Source organism: Peromyscus eremicus, chromosome 1 (genome assembly GCF_949786415.1).
Source record: "Peromyscus eremicus chromosome 1, PerEre_H2_v1, whole genome shotgun sequence".
NCBI lineage: Eukaryota > Metazoa > Chordata > Mammalia > Rodentia > Cricetidae > Peromyscus > Peromyscus eremicus.
The window spans coordinates 159,759,871-159,775,323 of record NC_081416.1 but is presented as its reverse complement, the minus strand read 5'-3'; the positions used below and the strand labels follow the sequence as shown (position 1 = coordinate 159,775,323).

Sequence of the window (15,453 nt, the reverse complement as noted above, 5' to 3'; positions counted from 1 at the left end):
AAAAATTTTTTAAAAAAAAAAGTTACTTTTCAGCCAGGCAGTGGTGGCGCACACCTTTAATCCCACCACTCATGTGGATCTCTGTGAGTTTGAGGCCAGCCTGGTCTACAGAGTGAGTTCCATGATAGCCATGGCTACACAGGGAAACTCTGTCTCAAAAAACAAACAACAACAAAAACAAACAAACAAACAAAAAGTTACTTTTCCTTCTCTGGTTAAAAAATAACTTTCACAGTGTACTATTTACTAGCATAGATTCAGAAAACAGTCAGCCCTCTGTGCCTACCCCACCTCAGTTATTAGTCTCCCCACCTGCAGAGTGAGTCAGCCACGGTAGAGAATCAATCAACAGTTTGTGTCCAGAGCAACACAGTGGCAGTGGCACACTTACACGGAGTCTAGAGCCCAGTCCAGGGCTCCCATCACAACAGTCACCTCTCTGGTACTTCGGGGCCATGGGCCAATGTTGACTTTAGCCTGCACAGTGCTTTTAGAAAAACATCTTGGGCTTTGCAAAGTGCCAGTATCGTAGACAATGAGGTTTATCCAAGGTGCAAGTATTGCTAATTGAAACTTTGCCAACCGGATGAACGCCTTTAATCCCAGCACTTGAACTCCGGAGGCAGAGGCAGGTGGATCTCTGAGTTCGAGGCCAGCCTGGTCTACAGAGTGCATTCTAGGACAGCCAGGGCTACACAGAGAAACCCTGCCTCAAAAAACCAAAAAAGTTTAAAAAAAAAAAAAAAAAAGACTTTTCCCAATACTCTTCCATGACGGATTGAAATATAGCTGGCATTGGTAATTTTAAAAGGAAAAGAAGAAAAAAGAAATACATTTTGCATATGTTGCTAAAACTTTGAAGCTAGATCTTGTCTGAGGACTCCCAAATTACAGCTTCTGTTGAACACCTCAGCCTAACTGACCACCCAGGGCTGGCTCCCTGTAAGCCAGGAGCGGGCTGCAGAGGAAAAGAACCCCAGGTGACGGCTCCTCCGGCCCGTGAGGCAGGAGTTGGCAGACTTAGCACAGGCCTCCTACGATTCCTCCAAGGAGCACGTACAGACCCAACCGAAACACCAAAGAGTGAAAAATAAAGACAGCCAACACCTGGAGGTGGAAGTGTCACACATGGCACTAGCCAGTCCCTCAGCAATGCTGACTCAGTCCTTCCCACCTCATGCCAGACATCGATCTGTAAACATCAACCTCCCATATAGCTAAGAGGGCTGGAGCTCTGAATGCACAGGACTAGGCTCTATCCTGCACCACATAAAAGGATGTGAGAAGTAGGGACTGACTTCTTCATTTTGTCCTCTTGGCTGTGTGTCCTTTTAGTTGTTAGCTTTTAATGGCTGAGCCATCTCCAGCCCGATTTCCCATTTTACAAAAGACTCAGGCGTACACTTGCCCATGGTCCCACCACCGTCCAGTTGAAGAAGCAAGCTTCCAAGCCCTGTACCTCAACTCCAGAGCCTCTTCATATAACCAATAAGCAACCCTGAACTCAGTAACTCTCATATGACCCACTTCACAATGGGGAAACTGAGGCATAGAAGGACAAGTCACAGGCTGAATTCATTATAGTAGAAATAGGAGCTCCCAACCGGGAGATGTGACATACACCTATAATCCAGGCCCTGAAGCAAGAGAATTGGAAGCTCCAGGCCAACTTTTGAACCACAGTAAGCCCCTATCTCAAAAGACCAATGACTGACACTGTGGTCCAAGGGCAACACACTAGCCTAGCATGCACAAGGCCCCAGACTTTTTCTCCAATACTTCTTGGGGGGAAAACGACAAATAAGATGTAGATCTGGGGTTCAAATTCAAGTAGCTTCACTCTAGAGCCCTGCTCCCCATTCCTAACCCCTGGTCAGTCCACTACTTACCGGACTAGATACCCTTGGACATTCAGATGACTTAAGGATCATTTTCCTCATCTGAAAACGGGGTGCCACTCTATATGAACTTAGCCTGCCAGCATATGTTAACTGCACAGAGCAGCAGCACATGGTATGATCTGCCTCCATGGACCTAGGCTGAGCATGTCTGTAGCTCCTGCATGAGGAAGTCTCAGGAAACCCTGCCGAGGAAACACCTGAGAGGGTCTGCTGTCAGCTGCCCCTGCCACCCAACCCCTGCGGTCCCAGCAGAAGCCCACCTCCAGAGGGGTGAAGTCGTGGTTGACCAGGAATGCCAGAACAGCCGTGGGAACAACGAGGAACTCCACCCGGAAAGTGTCATGGTTTCCATCGTAAGTCGCTTTGAACTTGCTGTAGATCATCCACACCGTGGTAAAGGAACAAGCTATGTAGACCACCTGAGGGTGACAGGGCAGCTTACAGGTGGGGCCTCCACTCAGTAGGCTCAGACACTGGAAATCAAGTTCCCAGCCCACCTCCCTCAAACCAGATGTCCAGACCCCAGCTCTCTTCCTTCATGCCTAAATGCCTAGACATCAGTCTTCCATACTTGACCAAAGTCTAGATAATGAGTTCCTCCTCCCTCAGACCCAGATATCCAGACTCCAGCCCTCCTCCCTCAGACTAGACTCCTCTCTGACCCCTGGCCTGGAACCCTGCCACAGCTCTGACTGCAGCTCTACCTTCATGCAGGTGTTGTAGAGTGAAATGTAGTTGGTGAACAGGTCCAGATATCGGGCAGTAAACACCACAGCAAACAGGACCTGGCTCTTCCCTGAAATGCCTGGTTGAGACAGAGAACAAGGGGCAGGGTAGAGGGAGCTGCGGTGGGCTACTTGGGCAATACACTAAAGTGCAGTGCCTGAGCCAGCCGGCCGGAACTCTAGAACACAGCGGTCCCCAAAGGCCTTGACGCCTGAGCACGGCCCTTTTCCCACCATCCACAGCCAGGGGGCAGCCGGCCCCAATGATACTACAGACCGAGGCTCCGTCCCAGGCTAGGCCTCGCTGGTCCCCTTGTCTCCTTCAGGGTCCCCTGACAGTCTGGACCTACGTTGGGACCTAGGGAGAGCCCTGCCTGACTTCAGCCTCTCAGCCAGTCACCTTCCTCCCGTTCCCTTCCTGGCCTTTACAGTCCACGTCACCAACTCCCAGCCACCTCCCCGCCTGCCATGGCTCCTGGTTCCCAGCCCCGGAACACCCATAGCTGTCCCAAAGGTGCTGCAGAAGGTTGAACTGAGCGCCCGAAGGCACCCCCACCAAACTATGTGCACCCCTGAGTCTAGGGAAAGGAGCTGACCCCCTGGTAACCCTAGATCTAGAAGGATACCCAGCAGGCAGTCCGGGAGGACTCTGTCCGGCCGAGCTCTAGCCTTCCCGGTACCCCAGGGCGGCCCGCTCCCGCCCCCTCTCCGCGGGGTGGGGCGCTCACCCGCACACGATCGGGACTTCCAGATTTTGAGCAGTAACAAGATGATGGCTAGGAGATGGGAGAGGTCTCCCAGGAATCGGAAGAGGTTCATGACTGGGGAGCTCGGGCAGGACTGAGCTGGGGGAAGGCTGGCAGGCCCGGCTGCCCCGGAGCTGTGGTGCTGCTGGGCTGAGGGCGAGAGAGGAGCCCTTCGGTAGCTCAGCTCCGGGGAGGGGGCCCTGGGAGGTGAGCCGAGGCCGGAGCTGGTGGCAGAGCTGGCAGGGAGAAAAGGGAGGAGGGCCAAGGGTGGAAAGGGAGGAGTCTGGGCTGGAGCTCCACCCTGAGGGCGGGTTGGCTCTCTGGCGCCCCCTGTCGCCCGCCACCTGCCTTGCAGAGTCGTGCCGAATAAAGCTGTCCTTTTGCCTTCTACTAATCAGAAGGGTCTTTAGGATCCCACGCTCCCTACCCTTAGCAGGAATCCCAGAGCTTGAGTTCTGAACTCCAAAGATCCTGGAGCTGCCTAGGGAGATGGTGCAGTCTTAAATTTTAGCACTGGGAGGATGAAGCAGAGGGATCCCCAGTTCCAGGCTCAGGGCTCCATAATGACAATCTATTCCCCCACAAATTATTAATACTAATACTACTAATAGTAACAACAACAACAATAATCCTGGAGATTAAGAGGGTAGACTTCTGGCTTCCTCAGTGTTCTCTAGTCCCAATTCAGGGAGAAGGTCCAGGCCCGCCTGCCACATGTCCTGGGATCCAGACCCAGCCTACTGCCTCTACAATCCCTTTCTTGACAGTCTTTATCACTCAACATTCTAACCTACATCCACAATCCCTTTCTCTTCTAAGACCCAAAATTTCAGGTCCTGGCTCTTTCAAAAACAGCATCACTCATGTCCTCCCAGATCTTAGGACACAGGAAACAGGACTCCAACGTGAGCATAGGGGCAGGAGTCTAATAAGAATGCTGTAGGCCTAGGTCCCAGCCCCGGCTCCAGAACTCTCCCCCTCTACACATTCATATTCATTCTCTCTCTCTCTCTCTCTCTCTCTCTCTCTCTCTCTCTCCCCTCTCTCCTTTCCCCTCCCTCTCCCCTTTGATCTCCTCCCCCACACCCTCTCTCTCTCTTTACCCACCCCCAGCTTCCATCCTCAGGGGTCCAGGAGTCCTGAAACACACTCCTTCCACGTTATAGATGCTAAGGACTGCCCTACCAGAGGTAAGATGGGTAGGTGACTGACTTCCTGGAACCACAAAGGTAGGGTTATGGTGAGGACTGCTGTGTCTGTGACACAGTGGGCAGTTTTCCTCCAGGGGACTGAGCACTCATGACTATGAGAGACCAGTCCATCACTGATCAACTGGTCCCTCAGTGATGGACTTGCTCAGAATCTAGACCCCTAGCATGAGGAAGAAAGGCTAAGTCCTGGACCTATGGTCTGAGGAAGGAGGGTTGGTATCTAGAATCTTGGTTCTGAAAGAAAGGGGCTTGGAATCCTGGGAGGGTCTGGACCCCTGGGTCGGAGGGAGGATGGTTAGGATGTAAACCCCTGGGTCACAGGAAAGAGTGCCAGGGTCTGGACACATGGGTCTGAGAGAGAACTGGACATCTAGGTCTGAGGGAGGAGGGAATTGCGAGCCTAGCCCCATGGGTTTTCAGGGAAGAGGTCTGCAGCCTGAGGTGAGAGGACTGGGATCCCAACCATCAGTCTACCGGGGAAACTGGGGTCTAGTGTGCTGGGTCTAAGGGAGGTGGGCTAGCAACTGGACATCTGGTTCCAAGGGATAAGGAACTTGGGAGTCTAGACTGGATGTCTGCCCTACGGTAGACATCCAGCTTGCATTTTGCCTCTGGGGCCATAGTACTCACAGGATGAGTCTTAGCATGGCGGATGCTGACGTCCAGAAGAGGGAAGGGGCGATTTCAGTAACCCCCAACGCTCTGTCTAGGTCCCAAACTGTCTGTACCAGGCAATGCCCTTGTCCACCCACCTCTGCTTCCTCCCATTTCATCGCAGCCCCTCAGTCCCATGTCCCACGAGGAAAACAGAGGCTTCAAAATGGGGTAAGGAGTGGCCCCCTCCCTCAGCCCCAACAGGAGGAGGGGTCCCTAGGGAAGCCAAGAGGGGGGGCTGTGGGTCTCCTGGCAGGGAAGGACGGGGACTGAATGTTAATCGCATCTTGAGTGAGTGTGCGAGAACACAGCGAGTGTGTGAGTCCCTCACGCTCTGGCTCCTGCAAGCCGTGGCCGCTGCCGCTGCCGCTGCCTGCCGCTACCCGCCACCCTCCGCCCGCGCCCGCCCGCAGCCTCCTCGGCCACCAGCGCCCTGTTGAGGGGTATCAGCCTGGGTGGGTCCGCCCGGCCCCCAGGGGTCTCTCGTGCTACAGCCATCTGCTAGGTGAGGAAGTGTGTCTTGGTGTCAGGCTGGCTGGTGGGGGGGTGTGTCTGTAAGGGCTGCAGCGGCCGTAGCTGAGGGAGGAGGGGTCTGTCTGTCTGGACCGACCCTGAGCCTCCTGCCTGCACTTCACGGACCCTCAATCGGTTCCCTGAGCCCCCAAACCTGGATGGATGGTGTGCACCTGGGTTCTGTGCCTCCTGCCTGCATGCAGCCGAGTATCTGTGTGTCCCCGGATGCCTGTGTCCTCCTGTCTGTCTGTCCAAACAGCCGCTGAGAGCAGTGACAACGCGCCCCTGTTGGGGCCCTGCGCAAGCGTGTGTGTGTGTGTGTGTGTGTGTGTGTGTGTGTGTGTGTGTCTCCCTCATCAAGCTCCGGGGGTGTTGAGAGGGAATCCCAGGGAAGTGAGATTGTGTGTGTGAGCATGTGCATGTGTGTTTCTGCCTGTGCTTGAGAGTGGGGGCAACGGGGAGGGGGGGGGTCCAGAGATGGCCAAGCAAGGAAGGGGCCAGCAGTTCCTCCGATAGGCAGCCTCACGCTCCTTACACAAACATACACGAGCCACTGGCTTCAGAGGTGACCCAGACAGACAGACAGAGACAGGGAGGGCATGCCGAGAGCACAAAGGGGATGCCAATAAGCTAGGGAGAGGTGATGGGACATGCCAGCCAGGGGAGGAGCCCGGACTGAAGCCGGCAGAGGGGGGCACCCCAGGTGGGTGGAGGGGGATCCCCATGGGGTCAGGCCGCAAGAGGACACCCCAACAGCCTCCGCAATGTCCGGGGCCCAACTTCCAGCGCAACATGTGTAGCCTCATCCTTGCCTAGCCTGGTGGCCACAACCTTGGGGGACAGGGCAGGGCAGAATCCAGAAGAGGAGGGACGGAGCCGGGACAGGCAAAAGGTCCCCACGACTGCCGCCTGCGCTGCTGCTGCTGCCGCTGCTGCTGCTGCTCCTGCTGCTGCTGCTGCCTCGCTGCCGCCCTGGGCCTGGCCCCCAACCAGCTCCCCAACACTCCACGGAATCTCTGGGTCTCTGGACACTGGTTCCGGTCCTGGCCCCCCAGCAATCCCCCCGACAGAACAGGGTCATGAAAAGGTAAGGCTGGGGCAGGGGATGCAGGGGTGGGGGTGGGGATATGGCCCCTTCCAATCTAGGGCAGGGAAAGTTGGCCAGGGACCTCAAGGAGGGAAGGGGTTTGAACGTCTCTGCCCCCTTGTCCCTCAGGGACCGTCTTCCAGCCTTCCATCTGCTCGCGCGCTCACTCTCTGCCCCTTTCCTAGGTTTCTACACCTCAAAACCACCCCAGGCCTCTGTTCCCCTGACACTTTACCCTGTCCCCAGCTGCGCATAACTGAATCCCACCTCTGTCAATCTCTCCACCTCACCTTCTCTGCACCCGCTTCCTGCATCAGTCTCCCCATGGCTGGCTATCCCTCTCTCCTCTCCCTTTCCCCTCCCACCTCAGAGCTATGAGTCTGCTATTAATACCCCCCGCCAAGGACCTTGAGGGCGTCCAGTGACCGGCACCCAGCCCCAGGCAGCCACCCCTTCCTCAAGGTTCTGGAATGCCCTTCCAGGGTTGGGATGGGGAGACACTGGCTTGTGTGTGTGCAGTGGGGGACAGGAAGCTTTCTGCAGCACAAGGAAGGGGAGCTGCCGACCAAAGCCTCTCCCCATCCCCATAGTGGCTTAGGGGGGCAATGGAGACAGACATCCTCTTCCTCCTTATGCTCTGGACAAGACAGGAGAGGAGCACCTGGGAAGGCCAGAGCTAGTGGGCAGCAAGATGTTGGGACTGATGGGGTCTGAGGCAAAAAAGGGGGGTTCCTTAAAGGAGTACAAGACAGGAACCAAGATTCCCAGTTGGGGCAGGAAGCCAGGATCCCCGGGTCCTGAGAAAGAAAGGACTGCTCTTACATGCTGGGGGAGTGGGGTACCTGCCAGGCCAAGTCTTCAGTCGGGAATTTAGGGAGGGCACCTATGGGAGAAAGGAGGGCCAGGACTCTTGACAGGGCAGGCTGGGGGAGTCGCTTCTTAGGCCCCTGTGGGGATGGAAGTGCATGGCTAAACTCATGAGGCAGAGGTCGAAATGGACTTTGGCAACCCTGTTGTGAGCTCTGGGGACTTTGCCTTCAGGAAACTGATCCTGGGGTAAGAGGGCTGGGTAGAAAGGTTGCCCTCAGGAGTCCTTTATGGGAGAGCTCTGCCTCCCGGCAGGGGTGAGGCTGAGGCTGCCCTCCTAGGCCTCACAGTGACAAGGACCTTGGACCCCAAAAATGCAGAGGCCGGGGTCTGAGAAGCGAAGGAGGGGCTGATGGCTGAGCAGCCACCAGGAAGGGAGAGGAGAGCCAGTATTAACCCCGCAGGGGCCAGGCCACAGCTGTGCGTTATTTTGGGGAGGAGGGGGGGGGCTATTCTGAGCACGGACTGAGCCAGCTGCTTAGGGAAGGAGAGGCAATGGAGAGGAGGGACAGGAGGAGGCATGGCCTGCAGGAGGGGCACCCCCTTCCCGGAGGAGACAGGGGCTCAGGACCTCCAGAAAGGTGGGACGGCAGTTTGGAGAATGAGGTTTCCAGGCAGGGTAGGGGGGTGTGGGCCTCTGCCCCAACCCTTGCTGTCTAGAATGGACAAGCCTGTGCTACCATGGCAACCAGACAGGAGACTGACAGCCAAGAGAGAACCCTTCTGTATCTGGACCCTGACCCATTCAGGAAGCCCCCGGTGCAGGCCTCGGTGCTTTCTGGGAGCAGAGATCAGGCCCCCAGGGCCTCCTCCGCAGACCTAGTACCCAGGAGCCTGGGGTTTTAGCCACCCACCCCAAGGAACTAGTATTCAACAGGGGGCACCGGAGGCAACACTCTTCCTTTAATTTACTAAATTGCTCTGGGCTGGAAGCCAGGGACCCCCCCAACCAGTGCTCCACAGCTGTGCCCCCACCCCAAGACTGGCCTGTGACTCAGTTTCATCAAGAATGAAAGTGAGGGGGCAGGGACAGGAGGAGGGGCTAAGAATGGCTGGGGTGGTGGGTATTTTCTGTCCTTGTATACCCCACTAATTTCTCCCCTTTTTCTCCCCACGCCCTGACCCCTTTTCCTCTCTCATTCCCCCCTTACTTTCTTCCTTCTATTCCCATTCTCTCTGCCACCTGGCTCTGCCTTGCTTTCATGTCTGTGCTGGGCACCTCCCGGGTGGGGGTCTGGGTCTCTGCCTTGCCTCGCTATTTCTGTCTTCTCCGTATTTCATTTGCTCTGCCGGCTTTCCTCCATCTCCATTCCTTCTTCCTGAGGTTGGTTTGCCTGACTCTGGGTGGCTGTGGGTCCCTGCCTTCCAATTCCGGGCTTGCCTTCTATGCCCCCCAACTTTCTCATCTCTCCGCCTCCCTGCATTTATCTCTTCCTCTCTCCTTGCCTCACCACCATCCTCTCGCTTGGTCCTTCTCTTGGGTCTGTGTCCATCTGAGCCTCTCCTTCCATCTCTCCTTACTCCTTCCCTGACCATTTCTGACTGTCCCCCTCTCCTTTGGCCTCACTCTGGTCTGTTCCTGTTTTTGTCCCATCTCTGGGTCTCTTTCCCATCGGAATGACCACTGTCCACTCCATCCCTGTCTCCTTCCCTCCCTTCCCTCCGTATCTTCCCTGACCCCATTACTCACCCCCTCCCGCCTTTGTGTCTCCTGGTTCCCACATTCCATTCCTCCATCTCCCCCCCCCTCCCTCTATTTGGATTCCATCTTTCCCTTCCACTCCCTCCACTGCCTTTCCCGCTGTCTCTTCTTGTCTCTGGTCTGTGTCTCTCTCTCTGCTGCTGTCTCTCTGTCTCTCACCCAACTTTCCCCTCTCCTCCTGACTCTGCGTCTTCTCTCACTATCTGGATCCCTGTCTCTGTCACCTTCCCCATCTCCGTTTCTCGATCTCTGTCTCCTCCTTCTGTCTCCGTCTCCCTTTATCTCTGTCCCGCATCTCTCCGTGTTTCTCTCCGTGTCTGCCCCTCCCTCTTCTCCATCACCCAACCTTCCCCTCTCGTCCCGTCTCTCCCGTGCTTCCCCTCGGGCTCTGCCCTCGCCTCCCGTCCGCGCAGAGGCCGCCCGGCGGGGCCCGCAGGCGATGCGCGGCGCCGGTGGCCCCCACGGCCCTCGGGGCCCCGCTAAGATGTTGCTGCTGCTGGCACTGGCGTGCGCCAGCCCCTTCCCGGAGGAGGCGCCGGGGCCGGGCGCGGCCGGCGGGGGCACGGGCGGGGCGCGGCCGCTCAACGTGGCGCTGGTCTTCTCTGGCCCCGCATACGCGGCCGAGGCGGCGCGCCTGGGCCCGGCCGTGGCGGCGGCAGTTCGCAGCCCGGGCCTGGACGTGCGGCCAGTGGCGCTGGTGCTCAACGGCTCGGACCCTCGCAGCCTTGTGCTGCAGCTCTGCGACCTGCTGTCGGGGCTGCGCGTGCACGGCGTGGTGTTCGAGGACGACTCGCGCGCGCCCGCCGTCGCGCCCATTCTCGACTTCCTGTCGGCGCAGACCTCGCTGCCCATCGTGGCCGTGCACGGCGGCGCCGCGCTCGTGCTCACGCCCAAGGTGCGCGCGACCGCGGGGGGGCGGGCCGGCCGCGGGGCGGGGCCTTGCAGCTCGGGGGCGGGGCCTTGCGGCTCGGGGGCGGGGATGGGACATAGTCTAGATTGACTTGGGGCGGGGACGTTCGTCGAGTAGCAGTGCCTAGAGGAGGCTGAAGGGCAAGACTCTTGAGAGGCAGGCTTTGAGAGGCGAGACCTATGATAGCTTTGGAGCCAGTTTCATCGAGGTTTGGGGGGCTTATAAGGCCGGGGAGCGTCACTGGGGGCGGGGCTGTCTGTTGGTCAGTTTGCACGTTGGTGATAAGAGTCAAGTCTCGATAGGGAGGAATCTGAATTGGAGGGGTGTGCTCTAGAGGGTTCACAGCGCCTTCCGGTGATCAGCAAAGGTCAGATAACCAGGGAGGAAGTGAGTTCCAAGTGAGGACTGAGGAAGAACCAGTGGCAGAAGAGATAGATTTTAATGAGAGGCGACAGGGTCAGAAACTAGAGTTACGGGTCTTGGACCAATGAGGGAAAGAGTCAGTTGGAAAGGAATGAGGTTCAGAAAGAGACAGAGTCTAGTGAGGAAGTGGCGTCCTGGACAGCAGGTCAGGGGACCATGGGAGAAGAGGCATGGTGGATGGCTCAGCTGAAGGATGGCGCCTAGAGGTCTAGGAATGAGAGCAGAGCCATGCGTTCTGAGAGGTGGGCTGATGAATGGCAGACTAGGCCCAAGAACAGATCTAGTGCTCAAGGAAGGAGAGAGGGATCCAGCAGAGAGGGCTGAGGGTAGACTAGGTCCAAGCAATGTAATGGAAGGACTTTACCAAGAGAGGAAGTAGGCCCTTGGAGTGGGGTTTGAGAAGGAGCATGTGAAAGGATGGCATGAGGATCCTGAACTGGGTTCAAGAAGGAACAAGCCCAGCCTGGGAGACTAGTGCCAGTACTGGCCTGAAGACAGGCCTGCCTCCAGAGGTCTGGGACAGTGGGTTGTAGTGGACTTTTGGTGCCACAGAAGTTTGCAGACTAGAAAGATGAAGCCTAAGAAGGGACATATTGGAGGTGGAGCAAGTGAAACAGAGAAGTGGGATTGCTGGAGGATGGAGCCACCTGGGTGGATGGAACCTAAACCGGTCAGTTCCCAGCCAGGAAGACCTTTGGCATTATACCTGGATCACTATTGCATCCTAGGACTCTCGGGTCTGTCCAAAACATTGTGGGAAAGACCTCTGTCCAACATCCTTGTTCTTGGCTTGATTTGTAGGCCTGGCTGATGCCTCCATGGAACACTGACACACATGGTCCCTTGTGCCTCCATTGCTGCTGAGTGTGACCCACTGAACACCGTTGTCCACTCGTGTGCAGCCTATCACCTTCAGAGACACATGTAGTTCCCTCACTGTTCTTGGGTGAGAGACGGTGTGACCCTCACTACCCCAGCTATGCTACAATGAGTGCCAGGACCTAGTCCCTTTGTAGCCACACCCTGCTGGTGGATGAGGTCCTCTGTGAGTCTCCACTGCATGCTGGGAAGCCCCCTCTTCTCAGGACAGCTGTCTTCTACCCAGCATCAAACCACTGGCACATGCCAAAGGAGAAATCTGATGGCTGTTTACATGTAGTTGCAGGAAGGCTTGTGAGGCCTGGGGCTTGTTTAAGTTCAGGATTATAAAACTGAGTTGGGGGAGGCTGGGTCATATGGAACTTGCACTCAGGTAGTGAAATCTGCCCTAAGGGAAACCCGTAATAACTGAGGCTAAGGCTCCACTGGATGGTAATCAAGAGAGGCCTCCTGAGGAGGTGGTGTCTGTGCTGGCCCAGAAAGATGATGGGGGGTAGCTAGGCATGGAGGATCTGGGGAATGTGTCCCCAGGAGGTACAACTGCTAAGGGCAAAGCTTAGAAGAAGCATTCTGTGTGAGAGAAAGAACAAGGTAGAGGGGCTGTGGCCGATGCAGAGCTGGGAAGGCAGAAGATGAGCTCAGACGGGCACTGGGGGTTGCTCGTGTAGGGCTTTGTGCCTGGGCCACAGTGGGGACTTTCTTTAGCTTTGATCCTAGAGGAGAACCATTGGAAGCTTTTCAATTGAGAAGAGATGCGTTCCAATTAATATTCTGAAACGATCACTTTGGTTCTGTTCGGAGAACAAACAAAAGGCATGAGAATGGAAGCAGAAATGTGCCAGAGAGCTGCAGATGTCTAGGCGAGTGCAGTCACGATGGTGAGGAGATGGGGCTGGGGGTCATCACAAAGAAGATAGCTAGGATTAGTGAGAGCACGCAGCCAGGACGTCTTGGAAGTGGCCTGGAGGGAAGCATGAGGGGAACAAGGAGAGGATGGAGCTGGGGCCGTAGTTTAGCTGCTTTAGTGCTTGCCTGGCGTGAATGAGGTCCTGAGTTCCACCCCAGCACCATGTAAACCGGATGTAGTGGTGCATTCAGTAATCCCGCACTCAGGAGGGGACAGAGCAGCAGGAGTTCAGGTCACTTCTATTGTGGGGGGGAGGAGGGGGGGTTCTGGCTTGGGGGTGCAAAGAAGAGGAGGCTTGTGAAGAGTCAGGAAATCTGCTTTTGACATGCAAGTTCCTGAGATACTTGTGGAAATCCTGGTTTGCGGATGGTGACTAGCAAGTGGGATGGCTTTGTCTGGAGCTCACGGGAACAGTTGTAACCAAAGATAGAGCCTTGGGCACACTGCACAGAACTTCCTGCAGCGATGAAGATGGACTGTGTCTGCTCTATCCAGCAGGCAGCTGCAAAGCCACAGGTGGCTGCTGAGCACTTGCATGGTGCAGCTGAGGAACTCCATTTCTTTTTTCAGTTTAATTTTAATTTGAATAGCTACACATCGCTAGTGGCCACCATACTGGATAGTGCTAGAGACCATATTTAACCCCATGGTGCTCAATGACCTTTGCTAGGGAGTGTGGACAGAAAAGGCAAGAGAACACCATAAAGACCGCTTACATTTATGTAGGGTTCTGACTGAGGAACAGAGGCCAACAAAGGGAGACAGAAATGGGGGACATGGGAACAGGAGGGAAATTAAAGGGACAGTCTACTCCACTTGGGAGGAAGGGCACCCTTCAGCATCCTCACTGCATGCTGTCTTGTGGTCTTGCTCATTACAAATGGGGCTAGGGTGCCTCGGTGGACGCTGGGAAGATGTGGGGTGAATTCATGGTGGTGACATCACATGCTGCCATAGATAAACCCTCAACCCTCAGCAGCTCACCCCAGTAAGTTGTTTCTCATTCATACAAACTCCGAACGGGGCGTCCTCACTGGAGGTATTCCTCCATGTGCTGAGCGGCACAGGCTCCACCCCTCCTGTGACTGGGAGACCCTAGGCCTTCCGAGTTTTCTTCTGGGTCTCTACAGCTGCCCTCAGACATGAGAGTAAGGTTCAGGGTGAGTTTTTTAGGTGAGCCTGGAAGAACTCGGTTATGTGGTTAAACATAACCCAGACGAAGCCAGTGCTGCAGAAGGAGAAGCAGCCAGGCCTGGTGAGCAGCCGTAGTGGAAGCTGTGGTGCCACGGGGCTCAGGCCGCTGTGGTCTGCTCACTGGTCCTCCCTGTTCCCGCAGGAGAAGGGCTCCACCTTCCTGCAGCTCGGCTCCTCCACAGAGCAGCAGCTGCAGGTCATTTTTGAGGTGCTGGAGGAGTACGACTGGACATCCTTTGTGGCAGTGACCACGCGTGCCCCAGGCCATCGGGCCTTCTTGTCATACATCGAGGTGCTGACTGATGGCAGCCTGGTGGGCTGGGAGCATCGAGGAGCGTTGACACTGGACCCCGGGGCTGGTGAGGCCGTCCTGGGCGCACAGCTCCGGAGCGTCAGCGCGCAGATCCGCCTGCTCTTCTGCGCCCGCGAGGAAGCAGAGCCTGTTTTCCGGGCCGCAGAAGAGGCTGGCCTCACTGGGCCTGGCTACGTCTGGTTCATGGTGGGACCCCAGCTGGCTGGAGGCGGGGGCTCCGGGGTCCCTGGGGAGCCTCTTCTTCTGCCAGGAGGCGCCCCACTGCCTGCGGGGCTGTTCGCAGTGCGCTCTGCTGGCTGGCGTGACGACTTGGCACGTCGAGTGGCTGCTGGTGTGGCGGTGGTGGCCAAAGGCGCCCAAGCCCTGCTGCGAGACTATGGCTTCCTGCCTGAGCTGGGCCATGACTGCCGTGCCCAGAATCGCACCCACCGCGGGGAGAGTCTGCACAGGTGATTGGGGAATACTTGGAGTACTCAGTAGTGAGTGACCTGGGATGGAGCTCATCCTGGCTCATTTCCTTTTCTGTAAAACAGGCACAACCGAGTGGCCCTTCTGGGATTTCACCAGGTGATTTAGAAGGCACCTGGTGTACAAAGACTTCATTACCATTATTGCACGACTTTAAGGCTGGTGGGAGACTGCAATCTTAGGTACTTCAGGAGTAGAGGCAGGAGCTCAGGGTCATCCTTGTCTGCATATCCACTTGGAGGCCAGCCTGGGCTGTATGAGACCCTGTCTCAAAATCGAAATGTGAGGCAGAGCCAGGCAGATCTCTGTGAGTTCGAGGCCAGCCTGGTCTACAGAGTGAGCTCCAGGACAGGCACCAAAACTACAGAGAGAAACCCTGTCTCAGGGGAAAAAAAATAAAAATGGAAATGTGTAACTTTAGTTCAGTGTGGCAGTATAGACTTGTCATCCCAGCACTCTGAAGATGGGGGCAAGAAACAAGGCTAAAATATCTAAAACAGAAATACCCATTTTTTTTTTATATTTTAATGTCTTTGAAATCAAGATATGTCTTATGATCAACCAGTTATCATGTTCTAATTGGCAGCTTCTGGGTTTGTTTGCTTGTTTGTAAGTAAAAGCAGTGCAACCGATAGCAACTTACCCTGGACAAGAAAACCACCACGAGATGAGTCTCGGTGATAAAAAGACGCATTGATGGAGTGGCCCATGCGAGGCAGAAGAAGTTTTTCCTCTGTCATGTAACATCCCGGAGATGAGTGTCTGGCAGTCCTGGTTGTCAGGAGATGGGCTCCACGTGCTAATTCTGTTTTTCTACTCTTGGCACAGTAGAAGCTGGGTTGTAGGCATGGCAGATAAGTCTGGTCTAGAGAAGGGGGGACGACATAGCAAAGAAAAAGCAACGTCAAGTAATGTGGAGGGCACAGGTCCCACATCTTATTACTGGGAACATT

At 55.8% G+C, this 15,453-nt stretch overlaps 2 protein-coding genes across 3 annotated transcripts in view; one reads left to right on the top strand and one right to left on the bottom strand.

Annotated features, from left to right (window-relative positions):
• Nucleotides 1-1,987: 1,987 nt before the first annotated feature.
• On the bottom strand, nucleotides 1,988-3,647 carry LOC131924587 (ER lumen protein-retaining receptor 1-like). The gene is made up of 3 exons (XM_059279905.1): nucleotides 3,355-3,647; nucleotides 2,606-2,706; nucleotides 1,988-2,320 (listed from the first exon to the last, which is right to left on the bottom strand). The coding sequence occupies exons 1-3, from the start codon at nucleotides 3,443-3,445 to the stop codon at nucleotides 1,988-1,990; spliced, it is 525 nt and encodes a 174-aa protein (XP_059135888.1). The 5' UTR covers nucleotides 3,446-3,647.
• Nucleotides 3,648-13,705: 10,058 nt separating this feature from the next.
• The window catches only part of Grin2d (glutamate ionotropic receptor NMDA type subunit 2D), a 36,711-nt gene continuing 34,963 nt past the window's right edge, over nucleotides 13,706-15,453 (top strand). For both annotated transcript variants that reach the window (XM_059277031.1, XM_059277028.1), the window contains exon 1: nucleotides 13,706-14,481. In XM_059277031.1, coding sequence (XP_059133014.1) covers nucleotides 13,721-14,481 — 761 coding nt within the window. In that variant the 5' untranslated portion in view covers nucleotides 13,706-13,720. The remainder of the gene's footprint in view (nucleotides 14,482-15,453) is intronic.